General features: G+C 37.5%; 2 protein-coding genes across 21 annotated transcripts in view; one reads left to right on the forward strand and one right to left on the reverse strand.

The window, feature by feature from the left end:
• Positions 1-3,561, reverse strand: part of UBAC2 (UBA domain containing 2) — a 129,112-nt gene extending 125,551 nt beyond the window's left edge. For 3 of the 5 annotated variants that reach the window (XM_039337785.1, XM_039337789.1, XM_039337784.1), the window contains exon 1: positions 3,387-3,561. In XM_039337785.1, the coding sequence (XP_039193719.1) occupies positions 3,387-3,546 (160 nt within the window). In that variant the 5' untranslated portion in view covers positions 3,547-3,561. Of the gene's footprint in view, positions 1-1,954; positions 2,142-3,386 lie in introns of those variants that run through there. The other 2 variants (XM_039337788.1, XM_039337786.1) reach the window with 2 other exon arrangements.
• Positions 2,336-24,482, forward strand: part of DOCK9 (dedicator of cytokinesis 9) — a 118,876-nt gene continuing 96,729 nt past the window's right edge. For 3 of the 16 annotated variants that reach the window (XM_039337772.1, XM_039337775.1, XM_039337780.1), the window contains exon 1: positions 17,661-17,822. In XM_039337772.1, the coding sequence (XP_039193706.1) occupies positions 17,661-17,822 (162 nt within the window). Of the gene's footprint in view, positions 2,867-17,138; positions 17,823-24,482 lie in introns of those variants that run through there. The other 13 variants (XM_039337777.1, XM_039337781.1, XM_039337766.1 and 10 more) reach the window with 10 other exon arrangements.

The raw sequence follows: 24,482 nt of genomic DNA on the forward strand, positions 1-24,482 counted from the left end.
AGGCAGATTTTGGCTTTATATTTTTCCTGTGAGAAGCAACAGCTATTCTGAATCTTTTTATGGGCTTAGATGTTACGATGGTAGTTACTGTTCATTCACTACCTCTTTTACTGAATTCTAATCTAATAAAGCAGAAATGTACTCCATGCAGAAGGGGTGAACTTTCCACAAGCAGCTTGACCAAGAATCTATGCCATTTCATTTCTTTGAGAGAGGTCTGTTCAAAATAAAGCAAGAGGAGACAGGCAGAAACTGAGAAAAGAATTGAACTTCACTTTTCCTATTCTTTGGGGAAAGAGAAGTATGAAGCATAACTATTTTTTTTACCAGCGTATGGCCAGTTCTACTTCTAATAATTTATCTTCTAATAATATTATATTAATAATTTATAGGGTCTTGCTGCATCATTCAACCATTGATATTAGTAATGAAGAGAAACTTTCTATTGTCACAGAGATGCTTGGGTGAGTCTGTAAGAAGCTATAGATCGCTCACAAGGGCAGTTTTATTTCATTCTGCCCTTCTTCAGTTAATGTGAAAGTCCAGCAGAGGTGATGCGATCTCAGTGAATTAATAAACATGTTCTGAAACAGCAGATATCTTGTAAGCTGGATGAATGAAAAGTGGGGCCAGTTATGTTCCAGTTGGTTACACTTCCTAAGATAGTTTAATAATTCAGTTATTTATGGATTTAGCCACAAATATAAACAAACTGATTATTGACCACATCAATACAGAATTTCATTTCATGCATAAGTGGCCAGGCTCAAATTATCTTACTTTGGATACATTATGCAAAGACTTAGGGGTTTTTTTTTTTTTTAAAGGCTTTAATGTTAGGGAAAATGGAAGAAAAAAAGAAAAAGACTAGCAGCAAGGTGCGTGGACTCAGTTACAGTGGCAATAAGTTTACTGTTGGAACACCATAAAATCAGATCAGGGACAGATCATTATAGAGAAAATGTATGTGGTCGCTAAGATTTGGCACCAACTTGATGGTATATAATCAATTTATTAATTTATATGACACCAAAATTATACAACTCATAGAAGTTTATAAGTATACAAAACACTACATACTGTTCCCTGCAATGAACCAGATATTTTATCAAAATGACAAAATGTGCATTATGATGTTACAATATCTACCCATTATGTTCTTGTGTATGATATCTCATTGCAATACAAAAGGGTGAAGTTACTTATTCCAGTTCCATAATACAGTTGAGTAATAGGAAAATGTATTTTTATTACATGGAAAAGTACAAATAATCCTCAACTTACCACCACAATGGAGGCCAAATTTTTTCTTGTTAAGACATTTGTTAAATGAGTTTTGCCCCATTTTACAACCTTTCTTGCCACAGTTAAGTGAATCACTGCACTTGATAAGTTAGTAACCCGGGTGTTAAGTGAATCTGGCTTCCCCATTGACTTTGCTTGCAAAAGTGGATCATATGGTCTTGAGACACAGCAATGGTCATGAAACAGTTGCTAAGGTCATAACTGTGAAAAACGGTCATAAGTCACTTTTTTCAGTGCCGTTGTAACTTTGAAAGGTCACTATATGACTATTGTAAATCAAGGACTACCTGTACTTAAGAGTTTTCAGGAGATTAGGATCTTTAAAAAAAAATTAATTAGAGTGTACATTATTATGGATCAAAGCTATCACTTGGCGCCATGAAGTTTTTAAAGTAGTAGTAATAGTGTATGTATACCAGAGCTGTCAAAGAAAGGATCTATTCACTGCTTGTGAGAACTCGCTTCGTGATAGGTGATGAAACTGTTGCAAACGCCTACATTATTGTATTAAAACGCCTATTTTAAAAATGCCACTCTTGATAAAAAATTAAAGGGGGTATTTATGTGATTTGGAAGTCCACTATATTTCAATGCCTGTATCAACAGTTGCCCATATTGAAATAAAAAAAATCATTTACGTTACGCGCACATGGGAGCTCCATTTATGTGGAATTACGTACGCTGAATTTAGCCGTCATGCTTGGTTCTTTTGATGTCTGCTATAAGAGGCAGGAAAGAAAACCTGAAAGATGCGGTTGTGTGAAATAAAACCCTTCTGCATTGCTCTCCTTCCCTAAATGACCAGATCACGAAAAGCCATCGCCGATTGGGAGGGGAAAAAAAGGTCACCGCTTGGGAGGGAATGGAATTTCCGCTCTTCGCTGGCCACGCCCCAAACCCTAGCAGGGGGCGGGGACTACTAGGGTGGGCGTAATGGGGCAACCGCACAGGTAAACGCATGGTCCAATCAAAGGCCATGTAAGGAAACGGGTTAGGCGGACACCGCGCACTTTTATTTAAAGCGACACCACATCTTATTAGAAAGAGCGAGGCCACGCCTCCTCCATTCCACTTGCGCCAATCAGCCTCCGAGGGATCGCTGTCTCCCGAGCGTGCCAGTGTTTGGAGCCTGGGGAGCGACGGCGGCGGGCGCTGTCTCGTGAAAGGGAGGGGCTACCTGACAGGAGCGGCGGCGCGAAGCCAGCCGGCGCCGAGCCAATTGCGACACGAGAGGCACCGGCGGGCGGATCGGACGGCTGCGCTTGACGAGGGAGGGAGGGGGGATGGGTCTCCCGAGCGCCGACGAGGCAGCGCCCTGAGAGGTGGCCGGGCCGGGCTCGGCTCTCCCGCGCGAGAGGGGCCGCCGGGAAGAACCGGTTCTGAGAGGAAGAAGCGGAGGACCGAGGCGGGAAGGATGGCGACCATGTCTCTTCAGTCCGCCGCCGCCTCCTCCTCCTCCTCCTCGGAGACTCGGAAGTTCACGCGGGCGCTCAGCAAGCCGGGCACAGCCGCCGAGTTGCGGCAAAGCGTCTCCGAAGTGGTGCGGGGTTCCGTTCTTGTGGTGAGTGGCGGCGAAGGGCGGGCGGCGAATCCGGGAGGACCCTCGAGCGGAGCGGGTGGTTTTCTTACCTCCGGTGGATTCAGAGACCCCTGCGCCCCTTCCTCCCTTGCTTGCTTGGAACGAGGGGGCAGCAGCCACCCCCGAGTCGCTCATCCCAGCCTTGTCCCGCTTGTAGATTGTTGGCCAAACCCCCGCCCCGCCTCGCGGGTCTGTCTGAAAGCAGGCAGGGTTCACACGGATTGCCCCGTCGGCGCCCCAGTTCCCTTCAGACATGTCTCCCCGCGCTTCGTCCAGCGTGTCTAAGCATCGCTCTGGGTGGGTCGGAAGGAAAGGCTTAATTTGGATTCCGCTTCTCCCCGTCCCAATGAATGGCAAGATCCCTTTTCTAGGCGATTCGCCGTGTCGGAATTCCCGAGGCTAGTTTGGTTAGCGAAAAACTCCGCTCGGGGGATGAGCTAGCACCGCCTGCTTCCGGCTCGGTTTTCCCCACCTTTGGTGTTTCCTCCCGTTCAGCTGGTACCTGTTTCCCGTTCTCTGAATCCTTCTGTTTCCCGTTCCCTACTTCGAAGTACTGAATACACAGGAACGGGAAGGAGGGGGGGGGAGGTGATCCGATCCCTTCTGTAGCAGCTGGCTCCAGACGTTCGGGTTTCCCCTTTTCTGTAAAAACTTCCGTCCATTCACAAGTAGTCCCGCCTTCGTTTCCTTCCCGCGATATCTATGAATGAATGAGGGGTTGGAAAAGTCGGGAGAGGATTGCAGGAGTTTATGGGCGAAAAAAGGTGGCTATCACGAAACAGCTTCAGCAGTTGCTTTGAAAAAAATAAAGCACTAAATCTTTTTAGTTTAACGTTTTAAGCTTCCATGCGAATAGAATAGAATAGAATAGAATAGAATTCAACTCAACTCAACTCAACTCAACTCAACTCAACTCAATTCTTTATTGGCCAAGAGTGATCAGACACACAAGGAATTTGTCTCCAGTGCATAAGCTCACACTGTACATATAAACAGCAAGTAATATGTCATGGGTAATAATCTTAGTTAGAATCATTAATCATAAGTTACAAATAACAATTGATAAAACATAAACTAATAGGAGAGGATAGTAGGAAAGATGAGAAGGTGAAAAATAGGAGGGAATACCCAGCCTAGTTTTTATCGTCCTCTGTTTTATTTTTATTTTGTTACCAACTGAAATGTTTCATGGACTTTTTGTAACAAGGTTAGAGATTTTAGAGCAGTGGTTCTCAACCTTTCTAATGCCGCGACCCTATAATACAGTTCCCCATGTTGTGATGACCCCCAACCACTTATACATTACTGGGTGCCAGGGGCGTGGCCAAAGAAAAGGGGGAAAAATGGCGGACAGCCTTGTTTGGCGACCCCCATGAAATGGTCGTTCGACCCCAAATGGGGTCCCGACCCACAGGTTGAGAACCACTGTTTTAGAGGGTTTGTCTTTAAAATGTTGGCAAGACCAGAAGAAAGAAGCTGGTAGAATCATGACAAAATGTGAGAGTGAAATCTTGATGGATTAACATGTCGGTTTAAATCAAGTTATTTAGCAAGAGTTAGTGTTTTATTCTGTGTACTTACTGATTTTATATTGTGTACTTACTGATTTTCTTTTCTGTCGGAATGAGCATATATTGTGAGTATATTGTCCTGAGACTGCAGGTTATAGATCTCTGATGTTCATGGAATTAAATACCATTCTGACAACTTTGATTGTCTCCAGCTCTTTTTCCTGCAGTTTACTGGTGTTCAAAGAGTTGCTTGGTTATTTTCCCCGAGATAGGTTAAGGATAAATCTGTATGTACAAGTAATACCAGTACATGGAGACTGAGTTCTTGTCCTGCTTTAGGCACAAAGCAAGCTGGGTGACCTTGAGCCAGACACTCTCCCTCAGCTCTGGGAAGCAGGCAGTGGTATACCATTTCCAAAATCTTGCCAAGAAAACTACAGGTAGTTGCCAGAAGTCAAAGGCACACATAGAAAAATACAATACAGTTGAAGCTATTGTTAATGATTGTGATGCCTGTATTCATGATTGGGTAAATCATAGAATTTGATGGTGATATTAAAGAATCTTACGAATTAAGGCAAATATACGTGTCCCAGGATAAAGAATCTTACTCCCTTATGGTGAGTGGTGACATAGTTCTAGTCCTTAAAAATAGAAATTTAATTTATTTGAATTTGGGAGACTGTTAGTTCTAGTCTTTCTTTCGGCATGGAAGGTAGCTGGATGATTTTGGAGAAAATATGAGTGTCTCTATCTCTCATCCCAACCCACCTCACTTGATGTGGGGCAAATAGGAGGAAGCGTTATGTACTAGTAAGAGTTGACTCTGACTTGATAGTTCATAATGTTAAGTCAAGATATAAATCAAATAGTTTTCAGCTCATGAGGTAATTTCTATATGTGGTAATTCAGGTATGATAGGCATTGCTGCAAGTTTAATGAATACTTTTCTAATCAAGACTGCAGACGTGGAATAATTTTATTAAGAGACTTAAGGATAGATATATTACAAGATTGTGTTTTTGATTATTGCAAGTTGCAGGTTATTTCATATTGTCTCTTACTTCTTTTGGTAAAAAAGTACAAATTATGTAGCACTGAACAAGTGCTCCCTTCAAAATGTTTTAGGATTAGATCTCTTATGGATCTTAGTGCTGGTAGGGTTGGTCATACTGGTTTCAACCTTTGTATGTTGAGAGTAATCTAGTCAGTAATGATTTGGTTGTATCTTTCTAGTACATTGACATAGCTTAGCATTATTGGCATCCTGGCTATGTGTCGACATGAATTTCCATTTGGAGGGACTCACATAGTAGTATTGTCTCTTAACAGTGTCCAGATTAGAAATCCTAACGTGCAGACAATTATGTGAATATGCTTGGAACAAATTTACATATTGGTTCACTGAGCTGAATGTGCCCTAACTGTCCTTACCATTAGCAGGAAATGCTGCATGTAGTGTGGTATGACTATTGTTGGAAAACTTAGTCTATATGTCTTCTATTTCACAAAACAGAATTATGTGAAAGCCTTGATTGTTCAAAGTGGAGATCAGTATCTATAGACATCTCTGATGATCATCATGGCATAAAGAAGATTACAATTTAGCATGTAAAAAGGTAAATGGTGAAAAAAAATGAATGAATACATAAATGAATTAGAAGGAAACAAAGAAAGAAAGGACTAGGAAGGAAAGAAAGAAAGAACTACGAAAGGATTTGCTTTTAATGAAAGAAGGATTAGGGGTGACATGATAGCAGTGTTCCAATATCTCAGGGGTTGCCACAAAGAAAAGGGAGTCAAACTGTTCTCCAAAGCACCTGAAGTCAGGACAAGAAGCAATGGATGGGAACTAATCAAGGAGAGAAGCAATCTAGAACTAAGAAATTTCCTGAAAGTTAGAACAATTAATCAGTGGAACAACTTGCTTCCAGAAGCTGTGAATGCTGCAACACTGGAGGCTTTTAGGAAGAGATGAACATCCATTTGTCTGAAATAGTATAAGGTTTCCTTCCTGAACAGGGGGTTGGACTAAAAGACCTCCAAGTTCCCTTCCAGCTCTGTTATTCTGTTAAAAAAAATGTATTTCTATGAAACTTGGAGAAACTAAAAAGGTGTAACACAGCTAAATGCAGATTATCTGAGATTGTGAGGTTGATGAATGTATTCAGGAAACTGAAGGTGTAGGTTTAATTATGAATGAATTATGGATTTTTGTTCTTAGGGATGTATATGAAAATAGGAATGATTAGTGGCAGTAGCTTGCCATTTGTCATAATAGAAGAATGAATTTTGGTTAAAACTAACATCCTGCATGTACGTGATCTGGGGAAACTTACTTTGTTAAATAACATGAATAAATAGGAATGAGTAGAGAGAGTTACAAAAAGCAATTAAGTTCAATGCAAGGATGAATGTGAATTTATGAGTGTTTGATAAGTCTTTAGAAAAATATTATTCTTAATACATGATTTAAGATAATTCCATTCATGCTTGCAGATAGATAAGAAATGAATAGAAGACCATGATTAAGAGAAATAGGGGTAAAGCAATGATTCATGATTCTGAAGGTAGATTATGGTATCAAGAGTAGAACTTAAGGAAAAAAATAGGTGTATAAGAAAAATAGCATTTTTTTCTTTATGAAAAAGTATTACAAGATAGATAAAACTGCCTTCTTTTGGTGAACAGAAAAATTCTGTTCTGGTGAACAGAATTATATTTCAGAGTACCTCATAAAAGTATATGGAGTTATGATAAAGGGGAATATGAAAAAGAATACTTGGTCAAATGACGAAGTGAAAGAGACTGAATTAAAAAGAATATAAAAGTATAATTGATGCAAAAATCTAGAATGTAGAGAGGGAAGATAGTTGTAGAGGATGCAGTCAAGAGAGAACAAAAAAGAAGTAGAGGGAATACACAACAAGTTCTATAAAAGTTTGTTTTGGAAATGAGAAAAAAATAAGGAGCCTCCAGCAGCATTACTGGGTCAAATTATCTGAGATGAAAATGAAGTCAGAAGTTGCTAGAGGTAATATATAAGTGATTTGCATAGTAATGTTAGTGGAATTGAAGAGCAAGTTTGAAGACAACGCTAGAAATGTTAGTATCCATGAGAAAAATAATGAAGTAATTAAATCCGATGTAAAAAAGATGTTGAGACTCTAGAAAGAGTAAAGAGAAGAGCAACAAAGATGATTAGGGGACTGGAGGCAAAAGCATATCAGGAAAGGCTGCTGGAATTGGGTATGTCTAGTTTAATGAAGAGAAGGACAAGAGGGGACATGATAGCAGTGTTCCAATATCTCAGGGGCTGCCACAAAGAAGAGGGAGTCAAGCTATTTTCTAAAGTGCCTGAAGGCAGGACAAGAAGCCACGGATGGAAACTAATCAAGGAGAGAAGCAACCTACAACTAAAGAGAAACTTCCTGACAGTTAGAACAATTAACCCGTGGAACAACCTGCCTCCAGAAGTGGTGAATGCTCCAACACTGGAAGTTTTTAAGAAGAGACTGGACAGCCATTTGTCTGAAATGGTATAGGGTTTCCTGCCTGAGCAGGGGGTTGGAATAGATGACCTCCAAGGTCACTTCCAACTTTTTATTATTATCATCATCATAATCATCATCATCATTATTATTATTATGTTGTAAAATGATAACACTGCAGCTATAACTAAAACATATTAAAATTTGGATGTTTGTATATGGAATAACTGCTTATCATATGTTTAAATCTGTACATTATGAGAGAAGACTTGTACTTGGGTGAGGGTAAGCCAAGCAGAGGTTGCATTTTTTACATTTTGTCACAATAAATTCTTAAGAATTGTTATTGTTGTTATTGTTCTATTATGTTAAGATCAAGCTATCAAGTAAATTAGCTTTTTTGCTGTGCCAGGGAAAATTCTTGTTAAAAGGGGTATAGGAGGTATCAGTAAGCAGAATTTGGAAATGTTTAGCTTTGAGTTGGGCAAGATGTGTTCAGATCAGATTTTTGTTCTTTGAAGTTCATTGAGAAATGGATAAATTTGAGAAAGAAATCTATTATATATTTATTGATTGTGAAAAGCATGTGATAAAGTAAATAGAATTGGGTTATGGATATGTTTAGTGAATATCTGAAGGTTAGTTCCTGAGTACAACACAAGCATTATGATTTTGAGGTGTAACGTGTGAGATTAAATTGAGTGCCTAGCAAATGTACTGAACGGGGAATAAGACAAAAATTTCCTTGATTTAATATTTTTATAATTACATATATATACAAAGCTTATAATAACATTTTAATAAGTTTTTTGGTTGAGGACATGGGAGTATATAAAGGGGGGAAGACTTAATATTTTTGGCTTAGAACCAAATTATTTACAGCATATATTAAACTGTGAAGAACAAATGCTGATAAAAAGATAGACAATATGTGGTTTCTTGCAAGAAATCTTGATAAATGGAAAAATGGCTGTGTATAGAGCAGTGGTTCTCAACCTTTTTAATGCCGCGACCCCCAACCGGTCGTAAGTCGAGGACTACTCAACCGGTCGTAAGTCGAGGACTACTCAACTGGTGCAGCACCGTTTGCAGAATGGGACTTTTGGCGGGCTCAGCAGGGCAGAGACAGCCTGGACAATTCCTATTGGCTTTTGAAAGCCAATAGAATTAGACTCTATTCAAGAGAGTCTATTCTATTGGCTTTCAAAAGCCAATAGAATAAAAGGGAGTAGCACAGCTAAGGAAAAGGGGGAAAAAAATGGTGGACTGCGTTGTTTGGCGACCCCCGTGAAATGGTCGTTCGACCCCAAATGGGGTCCCAACTCACAGGTTGAGAACCACTGGTATAGAGGGTGCTTCTACCCACTTTGTTACATGGAAGTAAAGGTTTGGTTGGTGAAGAGAAACATAAAAGTTAAATGTTGTGAGTTTGCACTATTTAAGAGGTATGTCGGATAATAGCAGATCCTCATATCCTATCAGAAGAGGTTTTATATTTATCTCATCTCCCTAATTGGTTCAAGGACTGTTTTGTTTTAGAGGAAAAGTTAAATAAGTTAATTTCTCTCCATGCTCAAATCATTAACAGTCAACCTATTTAATACTTCTTTAAAACTTCATAGATGACTTTTTGAACAACAGTGAATAATGCAGACTTGTTGAGCAAGTAAAACAAATAATTATAGTCTGCTGTGTAAGAGGTGTTATGTATACCCAGTTGTTAACCATCTATTCTAGAAGTAACTCTATACGGTAGTCTTTCACCTTTTTTCCTGGCCATTATATTTTTGTTTATCAATTGTGGAGCCAGCAAGACTCTCAGCATAGTAGGTTTATTCATTCAGAAACCAGGGCATTGCTAACCAATATCCTAATCTTCTGTAGCTTGATTTTAGCTTGTCATCTCTTCTATCTCTAAATAATTTAAGCTACCACCGATCTTGGAAATTTGGATGTACCAATGCAGTGGTTGTGTAAATTTGTTGCTGGTTGTTTTATTTTTTGCCTCAACTGCCAATTATATATGCATTACTTGTATTGTTATATGTTGATTTATGGTGCTTTTAACTGCTAGCCTCCCAGAGTTATGAATTTGAGTTGGGTGGATACACACACACACACACACACACACACACACACACAGTGTTATCAGCTAAGAAAACTGGACCTAGAAATATGGGGATAAGGACCTACAGTGTATCCAGGATACAAAGTTATGGTATGAAATCTAATATAAGCCACAACCTTTCCAATAAAAAGTATCAGGATATTTTGATATTGCCAAAACATGGTTAATCTGAAACAGACATAGCTTTTTAAATTAAATCATTTTTGAACATTTATGATTAAATATTTTCATTTTGCTCAACCTTTGCCTAAATTTTATATCTTATTATTGAAAAATCAAATAATAGCCAGTTAGCCACACAGTTATTGATGCTTTTATCTTGCCTCTTTAAAATAACAGAGTAATCTTTGAAATTAAAAAAAAAAAACCATTGCTACAAATGTTCTACCAGCATTCCCAAGTATTTTCAGAATAAAGATTGAATTATTTTTAACAATGATTTGATAAGGCATGGAGAATTTTGAATCACAGAAAGGGAATTAAAGGTGTCAAATTTCTACAAATGACTTCCAAACTTTCATAAATTGCCTTGATCTGTTTTGACATCAAAATTTGCACCAACTAGTGAAACGTCCTACTAGACAGTTAAACAAACAAAAGAAAACAAATTCTCTTGCTTCAACAATAGTTGGAAGGTTTTAGATAAAAGTGTAGGAAATCCATAAAGTTAGATGAGAATATGGACAAATAGGTAAGTTGTCTTTTAGTAATATTTACTGCTTCCCTTGGACTGCAAGGCGTTCAAACCGGTCGGTCCTAGAAGAGATCAACCCCGACTGCTCTTTAGAAGGCCAGATCCTGAAGTTGAAACTCAAGTACTTTGGCCACCTAATGAGAAGGAAGGATTCACTGGAGAAGAGCCTAATGCTGGGAAAGATTGAGGGCAATAGAAGAAGGGGACGACAGAGAATGAGATGGCTGGATGGAGTCACTGAAGCAGTAGGTGTGAATTTAAATGGACTCCAGAAGATGGTAGAGGACAAGAAGACCTGGAGGAATGTTGTCCATGGGGTCGCGACGGGTCGGACACGACTTCGCAATTAACAACAACAACAACTGCTTCATAAAACATAAAGCCATTTTCCAGTTTGGTTTATTATGTTGTTAAACGTACAGAAACAGGTTAGAAGCCATAACCATAAATAGGTTACTATTAAATAAATAAATAATATTGACTATAGCTTCATGTAATAAGGACTAACAGTTAATTTATGCTTAAAGAGATGAGTTCCCAGGACCATGACAGGAGTGCTTTGCTGTTGCCTTCTAGGATGTTTTTTCAACTTTCCAGTCTAGCCTATAACCCAGATATTTCATCCAAATACTAACCAGGTCTGCCTTCCAAGCTAAATGTAGCCACCTACTGAAGCCCTTGTTTTTGTAAATGTTCAAATTAATAGCAATAGCACTTAGACTTGTATACCGCTTCATAGTGCTTTTCAGCCCTCTCTAAGTGGTTTACAGAGTCAGCATGTGGCCCCCCAACAATGTGGGTCCTTATTTTAACTACTGCAGAAGGTTGGAAGGCTGAGTCAATCTTGAGCCGATCAGAATCGAACTCCTGGCAGTCGGCAGAATTAGCTTGAAATATCACATTTTAACCATTGCGCCACCAGAGCTTTTATAATTCATATCAGGCAGATGGCTGTCAACCCCCTACATAGGTGAGTTTACTACATTTGTGGGTACTAGATTCTATTGACAAACTGCTGTTGGTACTAGGAAACTTTTTTTGCAAGATTTTAGTTAGAACATAGGTCTATTATCCTATGCTCTATATTGTGAAATAATAGAGATTGGCCTTTAAATCTTTGTCTCTGTGACATCCTTTCAGATGATTGAGTACTCTCATTTTTTCATTCAGTCATCTTTTCTAGACAAACTCAGCTCCTTAAATCGTTTTTCATAGATCTAAGTTTCTAATTTCCTGGATATTCTCACTCTTATTTTCTCCAAACTATCTTAAGGTGAAGTACCCAGAACTGGACATAATAATTGAAGTGGAGTTAGACCAAAATGGAAGCTGGGCACTTCTATTGATGCATTCTAAAACTGCATTTGTCTTTTCTGATTATAATGCTGACTCCTATTTGTTGGAAATTAATTATTTTTCAACATCTTTTTTCCCCTGATCAAGATAGTTTCTTTCTCATGATGGTTTTTATGTTATTTTTATCCTATAGCTTACCCAATTTTATGTAATCTGCTAATTCGATAAACATTCCCTGTTCCCTTTTGTCCAGGACTGACTTTTATCCCAGCTCATTTATTAGCTCACTCCAGTTTAATGAGGGACCATTAAAAAGCACATTCTGAACTTAATTCTTGAACCAGCTATGTATTCAGTTAATTGCTATGCCACGTAACCACAGTTAATTAGCTGAATAGAATGTCATGGATATTTTGTCAAATTCAGAATAAGATTATCTAGTGGAGATTTGTGTTTGACAAATCCATGCTGATTTCTGGTAAATATTACATTGTTTTTAGGTTGCCTACAAATAATTCTGTTTCTCATCTGTTCTAGAACTTTCCCAAATGGTGATGCGAGGTTGATTTATCTTTAATTTTCCATATCTGCCCTCTGTTTTTTAAAGTTGGAAACAACATTTGCATCATCTCAGATATATCAAAGTTACTATATAAAATGACAACCATCAATTAGTTTCTTTAGTGCCATATATATATTCTACAGGGCAAGTCTGAAAAACAGGATAAAGAGACACAAATGTAACTTGGAACTAACTGAAACAGGTTTATAGAGTATTTCCACTCTGAATGAGTTTAAGTACTCAAAACAAAATGAATACACACACACACACACACACACACACCACACCATGTTACGATGGCAGTTCTAGTAGTTCTGGTTGCAGTCATTCAGTGAATTGCAACTTATGACTTCCTACCAATTTCCCCATTGACTTAGCTTTGTTGGAAGCTGGGAATGAAGGTTGCAAATAGTGATCACATGACCATGGGATGCTGCACTCAAAACATGATCATGTGATTGCCAGAAAGCAGTGACGGCTGCAATTTGGGACAGTCATAAAATCTTGTTAAGTACTATCATAAATTTGAACATTCACTAAACGCGTGTTTGCTAAGCAAGGACTATCTATACATTTTTCACTAAACACTGGAAATAGGAGTTGATGATATTTTAATGTCTTCATTGAGTACCAAGTATATTGATTCTTTTCTTTTCTATTTGAACTTATTTAAGAAGCTCCCCATTTTTGTTCTTTGCATCCTTGATCAACCTCAGCTCATTTGGAGTCTTACAATTCCGGATACCTTCTTTATTGTTCTAGATTACTTGTTGTGTACAGTACTCCTTCTTGAGAATCTGGATCTCTTTCCACCTCTTTATATGTATCCTTTTACCCCCTCTACACTAGGGAAAGTACATTAGTACTTTCTGCTATATTTTTTTCCTCATGGGAATTATTTGAAATTGTGCTTTTATTATTCCCTTTTTAAAAGAATGTTCATTCATCTTGAGCTCCTTTTTCTATTAGGTTCTCTTATCATGCAATTCCCATTTCTCAATTCATTAAAATATACTTTTTTACAGTCCAAGGTATATGTTCAACTGCACTTGCTTTTAATTTCTCTTATAATCAAATAGTTGAATATTACATAATTGTTTTCTTCCATATTCTTATTTCTGTTTCCTAGTATTGGGCCTTCCGTATTGGTTGCTATCTATGAAGGAAATCAGATCCTTGTTTTTTCCCCCAGCCTCAGAAGAAAGTTAAATGATACATGAATTTCTAAGTTCCAAGAAAAATACAAAAGTGAACTTTATACAATTGAAATGCATAAAGTCTAACCACTAGATGGAGTAATATTTCATAGTTTCATACAATTCAAAGATTTCAGATTTAAATTTGAAAGATTTAAGATTTAAATGGAAAGATTTAAGGTTTATACAACTTAATAATTAAAGTGAAATATTTGCTTATACTTAAATATATTTTTATAAAGATGTTTATAAAAGTTTAAACATTTATAAATACACAAGTTTCTTACTGAAACTCATATACTGTAATTTCTTACTGAATATTTTGGTGAAAAGTAAAAACATCTTAGGTCTCTGTTTTTTAATAATATATCTATTAGAATGTCTTTTATATGCAACTTGGTCTTATGGATAAGCAATCTTAATGCTAGGTGTTCACTCTATAATGTGCAATATAAATGGTTGAAAAGAAAAAGTAATATTGACTTTTTGCTTCCCACACAAAAGATAAAATAATATTATCATGTCACATGCAATTCAGAGATATTTTTAATACATGTTATTTATTATCATTCTCCTATAGATTTGCTTCCTCAAGCTGTTGAGTATCCTTCCTCCCATTGGTTAAAATGAGAATATTTAGTTTTAGTTTTCATTTAAGACATTTTGGAGTTTTAAACTTTTGTACTATTACTATTAATGTTGTTACATATTTGCTATATATCAGGATTTATCTGTCCCTTTCTCAAAATGCTAATAATGAGCAGAAGGATCGATATCTGAAAATATCTACTAACGTCCTTTTTATAAAAGAGCTGGGGTGGCACACTGATTAGAATACAGTATTTCAGGCTGACACTGTTCACTGCCAGGAGATTGATGAACAAGTAGAAAGAAAGAGGGAATATCTACTTTCTGTTAAGTAGTGTTTTGTGGTCACCATGGGTGCCATTTTTTCACTATATATACGTCATGATACCAAAACTTCAAATTCGTTGCCTACATCTGCTGAAAGATTTAAGTATCATCTGGATATTTCAAAAACTGCTAGATGTAGACTTTTGATGCAACTGCCTCTGTTCTGCAAGGCTAGGCACAGGTCTTTCTCAGATAAGGAGTGGTGCTTTGCATCATAGTATGTCAGATTCCTACCTATTGGCACAAAGGGATACTTGAACATTATCATTTTGGCTACACCTAATCTTTGCAATCGTTCTGGAGGCTGCTGAATAGAGCTTGCTGACTAGTTTGGAAATTTTGTTTTAATTCATCTATCAGGACAGGGGACATGGTTTGGTCTCTAATAGTTTCAAATGAACAGTTCAAATATGAGAGCAATTCGGAAATAAACCTCCATTTGGTTATCAATGACAGACACTCGCAGATACAGAACTTTTATTATACACCAGAAGTCAGCATGCCCGATGCTTGTTATGAATGGCTCGTCTGAGTTTTCATAATATTTCGCAGTAGACTTCTGAATTGATGGTTGAACCACACTCCATGAACTTCACTAGCAGTACTCCTCTGGCATCTTCACATTTGTGGGATTCTCTGTGGCACCACTTCCCCTGTGGTGTTGGTTCACAATAATGCTTGTCTGCATGCCGCTAGATGCACCCAAGAACTTTTGAAGCAGTTCCGTTGGGATGTTTTTGATCACCCAGATTTTGATAACCCAGATTTGGCACTGAGCGACTACTACTAAAGAATTTCAAACCTTGTAAGACGTTATGACAAGTGCCTTTATTTGAATGGACTTTATGTCGAAAAGTAATGTAATATTGTATTTTTCTAATATGTATAATAAAAGTTCTGTATCTGCGAGTGTCTGTCATTGATAACCAAATGGAGGTTTATTTCCGAATTGCCCTCGTAACCAAATTCTGGCTGAGTACTGCTAAGATGGTAGTGATGGAGATGGAGAAACAACATAACTCTCTTATATGTTGATTCCTAAGTGGACTTTAGGAATGCAACCAAGCTCTGAAGAAGTTGGTCAGACTAAATTGTAGTAGTCTCCACTGTATCAGAATTAACATACTAGCTAAACATTTTTAATAAGCTAATATTAGCAAATCAAATTAAATAAAATCTTTAATTTAGTAATAGACCAACATAGCATTACACAATCAGCCCAACAATTTGATTAGAACAGAGTAGTCAAAACTAGAAACATTGGACTGAATATTACAGTAAAATAACAGAATAAGTCAAAATGTTTATTTTCACAAAGATTATAACTTTGAAGATGTAAATGACTATTACTATTAGTTCTAATACAATAACTCCATAAGTACCATTAAATTTGTGTTTTAAGCATAAATCTGTGTTTTAAGCATAAATTACATAGACCAGTGTTTCCCAAACTTGACAATTTTAAGGCATGAGGACTTCAACTCCCAGAATTCCACAGCCAGCAACGCTGGCTGTGGAATTCTGGGAGTTGAAGTCCACATGCCTTAAAATTGTCAAGTTTGAGAAACACTGACATAGACCAAGAAGTAAACTTAAATTAAAATTTAATTTTATTAGAATAATTACATTAGAGGCAGTGCTTAATGTAAACATTTAATTGAGTCATTAATGAAAAAATTGTCAGAATTAGATCTGGAAATTAAATAGTAAGAAATAGGAAATTAAATAGAAAATAGTAAAAATATAAAAGGTGATTTGATATTTTGAAAATAACATTTTCTAAGAAATAAAAACCAAGCTCATATCATGACTTTAAATATGTATTTTTCTGCTTCACAATCTGTGGCATGCTTAATCAGCTATATGAAACAATTTTTAGGTTGAGACCTTATGCAAAGAGAAAATGTGGTTTGCTTGGTTTTGGCTTTGTGTATTGTGTATTGTGTCAGACCAGCCACTGTGGTTTATGTATTATTGGTATATCGGTAACATTAGGTGAAAACCCAGACATTGTGACCTATTCAGCAAACCAGGTCTTCACATATTGAAGTGTGATTTGAAAAAGAATGGAGTCCTCTACAGATCCACCTAAGAAATGGGTTATTCCTGGGTTCACAAATATAGTATTGTCTCTGTAAACAATAATTAAGCTTCCTTTAACTCTGTAGAAATTGCTTCTCAGGTAACATTTATAGAATCTTACAGTTTTCTTTATTTGGAAATGTATGAATGAAAAAAATAACCTACATTCTTTCATATTCCAGTAACTGCAATGCTGCTAACATTGAATTTATTTGGAAAAGTTTTTTTTAAATGCTTAATTGTCTGCTCTCTAGTGGTTTACTATGTGCAGTGCAGACATAACTGGATATTTAAAATAAGCTTCACAGTTGCATCTATCAAATAGTTCCTATAGCAGCAACAGATGGGCATATCTCCTGCATCTCTTTTTGTGCAAGGGCAAATGTTCTTGCAGCAGGAATATTAACATCCCCCATCCTTTCCAAATCCAGCACCTCAATATTTAGGTTGAGAAGAAAATTGCCTGCTGGTGCAGATTCTAAGCTGAGCATTCTGGGAGAAGATTTTCTTGCAGCAGATGAGAGAATACTTTGTGCCTGGCACTAGGAGCTGCAGTAGGGTGCTTTTTTTCTTTTTCTTTTTTGGCTTCAGAAAGATTTGAGAACATTAACAAATGGAAATCAAGGCAGCTTAGTTAGGAATGCTGGATTTTTTATCTGTTTGTTTTTCGAGCATTTTAGAAAGGATTCTGCTAGGCATGGCTGCATTATGAGGTGTGGCTCTTCCTGATATCTTCAAAGGATTTTTGGCATTCTTCTACATAAGCGTAGAATATAGTGGTATTAAATCTTAATAGATATATACTGCTGGAGTGGCTGAAGAAAACCATGCTAGTGAAATAAAGGAATATATTTTGGAAACAAATACATTAGCTGGAAGGGCTGGCTGCAGAGAAATTGTAATGGGTTGCACGACTAGTGTTATTTTATTTAAAGGTATTCGTACAGTTATTGAGAGAAACTGTTCATATATTTGCAAACATCAAAGAGAAAATAAAGCTCTGGAATATACAGCAAATAGCTTAACAAAAGAAGACTCTGGGATACTGATCCATTCATTTTTGGTAAATGTTGATGTGCTTCATTAAGATATTTTAAATTAATTTTATATATTTTGTATCTGGTTCTTTTGAAATTCTCCACCCATTCTGAGTCCGTTGCTATTGAACCTTTACTATTTTAATAATAGTACAACATGATAAAATGCTGCTGATACTATTTGTAAGAAATATTTTTAGTAAAACATTGATTTTTTTCTCAGAATGTCTATGCAGTACTATTTTTAGCATTCTCATTGTTGTTTGATGAATATCCAAAGCATGTGTCTGAAAAAGAAGATATTTCTAATTATAATTGTAGTAAAAGCTAGACGAATACAGTAAAACAAGGTATTCCTTTCTATATAGATGATGTGCTTCTTGTAAAGATAAGCAAAGCATTTAGAAGAAAGAGCTTTTCGAGTATATTTTATTTTTATAATGAAGTGCAGATATAGCATAAGAAACTTGTTAAATAGTGCATATTTAGCAATCTGTGATGTATCTTGGCATTGGGCGTATTGTATTAGCATTTGAGGGAGTGGTAATGTAGTATCTGGTAATTTATTAGTGTAGACAATCCATGTACATAACAAATATGCATTTTAACGTCTTTTGAAAATAATGAATATGGTGCAGTAATGATTATTTTATTAAGCCTGATTTGACAAAAAATATGTTAACCTAAAGGGAAGTTAATTAGACAAAATCTTTATTATGAGTTATTTTTAAATTCTCTCAACATTTTTTTTTACTGTATGCTTTACTTTATGTGAACAATAGTTTTGAAAAAAGATGCACTGAACATTAAGATATCCATGAACCTAAAATAGTCTTAGCATAGTTGTTATAATATTTATTAAGATGGTTATCAACTGCCTTTCTGACCAAAGTCATTTCTATGAAGATACATATTTTTTTAAAACAAGAGAATTATGTTAAGTACAGAGTAAACTATTTTTAAATAATACAAAATAGGAATTCTCAAACCAGTTCAAATAAAACAATATTGATACTCTACTAACAGAAAAGCTACCTACTATTTGGGTAAGAAATGCTATAATCTCTGTGTTTCCATGCTATCATTTCACTAACTTTTATTGTGCTGCAGTTTACAAATAGCCCTTGACTCATGACTGTAACTGAGGCCAGAACTACAGTCATAAGTCATTATAGTTGCAAGTCGGGACATCCATCTGACTGGAAGTAATTTATAGTCTTTATTGTGGCAGTTGTTAAGCAAATGCCACACTTGTTAAACAAGCCCATTCATTTGAATAGATGTCCCCCCCCCCCCGCCGCCAAAAAATGGCAAACCCTCCCAGGAATCACAGTCATGTGACTATGAAATGCTTTAATGGGTTGTAAAGCTGACTTGGCATGTTGTCATGTAACCACAGCGAATAGCACAACCAGGGGCTCTTTATGGGCCATTAAAACACTTGTTGTGTGGCTGTTGTAACTTTGAATGGTCATTCAAAATTCGGCAATTTGAGTCTCACCTGTTCAGAGTTGACTCAGCCTTCCATCCTTCCAAGGTCTGTAAAACGAGGACCCAGATTGTTGGGGGCAATTTGCTGACTCTGTAAACCATTTAGAGAGGGCTGTAAAGCACAGTGAAGCAGTATGTAAGTCTAGTGCTATTTTAATTGCTATTCAGCAAGGACCACCTGTACAACAAAGTATTTGAGGAAGCTTGTAAATTGATTTTGGGGTATCCTGGTTACAAATTTTATAGCCAATTACTTACATTTTGAAAAAGTATCATTTGTATATATTATAAATATGATATAGTATAATGCCAGTTTGGTCTAGTAGTTTAGGCATCAGGTTAGAAACCATGAGAGACAGAGTGCTAGTCATTCCTTAGCCATAACAGCTGGCTGGGGACTTCGGGCCCTCTCTGTCTCTCTGTCTCTCTCTCTCTCTCTCTCTGTCTCTCTCTCAGCTCAACTCACCTCAAATGTGGTTGTTGTGGAGAAAATAGGGGGAAGGGGTATTAGGTATGTTCACCACCTGGAGTTATTTATAAAAATAATAAAGGTGGGATTAAAAAAAAATAAAAAATTGTTTTATACTATTTACAAGCAATATATTATAGAGAACAATCCAGTACACATAGTATTCAACTTGTGACTGTAATGGAGCCTGCCATCATGATGGTCATAAAACAGGTCAGGCACAAGACTTACCCAATTTTATGATGGTTTTTGCAGCAGTTGGTAAGTGAATGCTGGAGTAATTCAATGAATCAATGGTTCACTATGGGTGCGGTTTTGCTGAAACTTTACATGCTGGTTTTCAGCAAAATTGTCATAAAACATGATCACGTGACTGCGGAATGCTGCATATGTCTGTAAATGTGATCCAGTTGGCAACACCTGAACTTCAATCACGTGACTGTGGAGGAAGGGTGTCGTAAGTTTGAATCTGGATTGTAAGTAACTATCAGTGACCATTCAAAGTTACAGTGGCACCGAAAAAGTGACTTATGACCTTTTTTCACTCTTACGACTGTTACAGTATCCCCATGGTCATATGATCAAAATTCAGACGCTTGGCAACTGACTCATATTTATGATGGTTGCAGTGTCTCAGGATCATGTGATCACATTTTGTGACCTTCTGACAAGCAAAGTCAATGGGGAAGCCAGATTTACTTAACAACCATGTTACTAATGTAATAATTGCAGTGATTCACTTAACAACTGTGACAAGAAAGGTCATAAAATGGGCAAAACTCATTTAACAATTGTCTTGCTTAGCAACAAAAATTTGGGGCTCAATTGTGGTTGTAAGTCAAGGACTACCTGTATAGCAACTGGTGCTCTTCAGTTTGGGACAAAATGTCATGAGAGACACATTTGAGAGAGACAAATAAAAAATATGCAAACATAGGTTACATGAAAAATGAGAGTTTTTTCTACTTTTACAATTAGATCATCTGTTGAAAAGTTAAATTTGGATATTAGCAGTTGTGGTAATGGCAGTCAATTTGAATAATGTCCTGCTTTAAGGCCACTGTCTAGAGGCACAAAAGCTCTCAGTGGGTTTTCTAATTTTATTAGAATTCAGTACAAAGTATCATTTCAGAAGTGTTATTTCTTTTATTCAAACCACCAGACCAAAACCAAATATTTGTTAAGCATTTACTTTCAGTTTCCAAGCCACATTCTTTAGAAGAGCAAACAAGGTTTATTTATGGCTAGAGACTCCAAGGTTGAGTTCTTTTGTCTCCTTCCTATTTTCAAATATGGCACAATGACTTGAAATACTAAACCGTGAACTTTTCCCCCCTCTACTTTACTTACTACTAACTAATTTCAAATTAAAGAAGAACATATCGGTGCTGGTAGTTGTTTCCCCTTTTGAGTTAGGCTGATTTCTGGCTGTTCTCTGGTTGGTAAAACCTTTGATCTTCTCTCATCTTCAATCCCTGAGAAACCATCTATGATGAGGAGCCAAATCCCACTGGCACTTCCTTCTTTTATGTTTAAGGATCTTCCAGGGCTTGCTGTCTTTCTCTGTGTGAATTTCAGGTCATAAACCAACTAACAATTTAAGTACTGCCCAATTCACTGTACCCATCGCACTTTAAAAGCCAGAGCCCCTAGGTCCATCTTACCTGCCAGCCTTTGCCTTCATTCTCTACTTACTTGTACCCAGAGCACCTGTGGTAAATTTAAGACTCTGCCTCTAGTTTTATTTATTTAACACTTTTATATGGGCACTGATTTTAAGCCAAAAAACAGCAGTCCCCAACCTTTACGGCTTGGCGGCCCGGTGGGGAGGGAGAGGAGAACTGGCCAGCCACTTGGGCAAGTCAAGCTGCACATATGCGCATTGGCCTGCTGTTTGCGCAAGTTGAGCTCCATGTGCCCGCAATGCACCGGACAACTGCTTGTGCAGCCTGGGGACCCCTGCCCTAAAAAACAAAACAACTCTTTAAAACCCTAGCCTAAAAATGTAATTGAAAAGGGAAGTTTTTTAAAGGAACAGGTTCATGGAAAATCAGGTTTTCAGTAGCTATTTGTGTTGATGGCTGTTTACTGTCTCTTGAATCATAGGTAGTCTGCCTTAAATACTGATTGCTTGGAAGTGGAAAGAGGCTACTGTCTTGTAGTTGAAGCTTGTTATCTTTTTCGGTGCATCCAGTTGGTCGCTGCGCAATACATAACAATCAAAGATTTTCACCTTGACTATTTATTTCTTAACCAGTCTTTCAGGTCTTCCAATGCTTGACTCATCACCATTGTAATTGCGTCTATTTACTTTGCTGCTTGATCATCCTTCTCTTTTTCTTTCCACCTTTGCAAGGTTAAAGATTGTTCTAAATTATCTTTCACATCTGGGGGTTACAGGTAGTCCTCAACTTATAACTGTCAAAGCAAGAATTGCTAAATTGATCCCCAAATTTCTGTGGCTAAGCGACACATTTGTTAAATGAACTTTGCTCCATTTTACAACCTTCCTTGCCACAGTTGTTAAGTGAATCACTGTAGTTGTTAATTTAGTAACAGGATTGTTAAGCTTCCCAATTGACTTTGCTTATTAGAAGATCGCAAAAGTTGATCACATTACTCCGAGACACTACTACTGTCATAAATATGAATGAAAAAAATGGTCATAAGTCAAGTCACTTTTTTCAGTGCCGTTGAATTTCAAATGGCCAGTAAATGAAATGTTGTAAGTTGAAGACTATGTGTACTAGTAAATATTGAAAGTATTAGCAATAGCACTTAGACTTATATACTGCTCCATAGTGCTTTATGGCACTCTCTGAGTGGTTTACAATGTCATTGTATTGCCCCCAACCATCTGGGTCCTCATTTTATCAACCTTGGAAGTATGGAAACCTGGGTCAACCTTGAGCCCCATCAGGATCAAACTCCAGATTGTAGGCAGAGTTAGCCTGCAATACTGCATTCTAACCACTACTCCACCAGGGCTCCTAGGTATCGCAAGTAGAATGCTGTTTGTGTGTGTTTGTATGTATGTAGCCAGAACCCACAAAATATATGTGGCAGATACCAGTCAGCACAAACTTAGATTGTTATGGTAAAGTGTCTTTTTCAAGTTCTGATTGAAAACTTGAAATGTTTTGACTTCTGGTTTGCCATCGTGGCATCGCGGACGCTGGAAGATGAGCTCCGTCTTTTGTGCCCGAATTCATCCTGCTGGGGGACCCTGGAAAGGGTTGAAAGTCGCCCTGTAGGGGCGATGAGCAAGGAAGGGACCCTCGCTTGATTGCAGGAGGACGGCGGGCCTTCCGTTTGATCCGAGGCAGCCTCCAAACCGGCAGGGGAAAGACCGGCCATAGCAATATGGTTGTCACTAAGCTGCTGATAGTCGAAGTCAAAATCACCACCAAGTACCTTTAAAGCAACGCGGATGAAACTGGGTGAGATCTGATCTTCTTTTTAAGACTTTAAATATCTTTTCCTGTAAAAGCTGCCCAAAGTATTTTTCCCCCTGTGAGGAGAGAAGGAAGGGAACTTTTACCCCACCCTCTAACAAAAGCGGCGACTAATTACGCAGGGGAATCAGAGCAACTATAAGAACAATTTTAATCTAATTGGATGTATCTTCTTCTTCTTCTTGTGCCATATCTGTTATCGGACGTTGGCGATCTTGTTTTTATTAGCAGCCGCACGAAAAAGTGCTGCTGAGTTTTGTCCAAACCAATCCCTTAGATTTTGAAGCCACGATGTTCTTCTTCTGCCTGGACCTCATTTGCCTTCAATCTTTCCTTGGAGGATTAAATGGAGTATGCCGTATTTTTCTGGGTGTCACATCACATGTCCGAAATATTCTAATTTTCACTTTTTAATTGTTTTGATGATTTCCCTTGGCTTTCCCAGGCGGCTTATCACCTCCTCATTTCTGATCTTGTCAACCCAGCTTATATGTAACAGCCGCCTGTAAATCCACATTTCAAATGCTTCTAGTCTCTTCAGGTGGCCTTTAGGTTAGGTTTTGCCGCCATTAACATGATTTTCCTGGGAAATATATAAAGTAATAGTCTTCCCTTTGCTTTCTACACCACTGTGCGCACACTGTTCAAGTTGCTGCCACCACACCGTGTGCTGTTCTTCTGAATCCGTTCCAACCAATATGGTCTCCGTCTTCAGTTGATACTGGGGAGCCAGCTGCCACTCACCAGGCCTGTTGGTCCATGGGAGGTATTTGATTCCCTCCAACCCGCCATTACAGTATAAAAGCCATAATGGGTAGGCCCCCCCAATCCGCCACCCAGGGACGTGCTCTGTGGGGATTCCAGGCTCCCCCTAAGAGAATTGGATGTATATACTTTTGAAACTTGAGGACTAAAAGTTTTCCTATTCTTACTGGAGATGTTTGTTTTTATCTAAAAAAAAAAAGAAATAAAACTTGAAAAACTATCATAAAAATTTTGGACTTAAAATGCTTTAAACGGCATTGGTGACATCTTGTGGTTAAGTATGATATTACAACTTGTTATTGCCTAAAAGAGACTTGGCTTGAAGCCCAGACTCTAAAAAAACCTCTTCTGATTTTGACAGATACCACCTGTGAAAAACTCAGCTATAAAAAAGGAACTTTTGGGCGGCATATCTGGCCAGTTTGAACTATGAATATAAACTTTTACTGATTTTCAGAGTTATATGTGGGAATTACTTTCCTATTTCTTCACATGAGAACCATCTG

Source organism: Crotalus tigris, unplaced genomic scaffold, assembly GCF_016545835.1.
Source record: "Crotalus tigris isolate CLP2741 ecotype Arizona unplaced genomic scaffold, ASM1654583v1 scf7180000017685.4511686, whole genome shotgun sequence".
NCBI classification, from domain to species: Eukaryota; Metazoa; Chordata; class Lepidosauria; order Squamata; family Viperidae; genus Crotalus; species Crotalus tigris.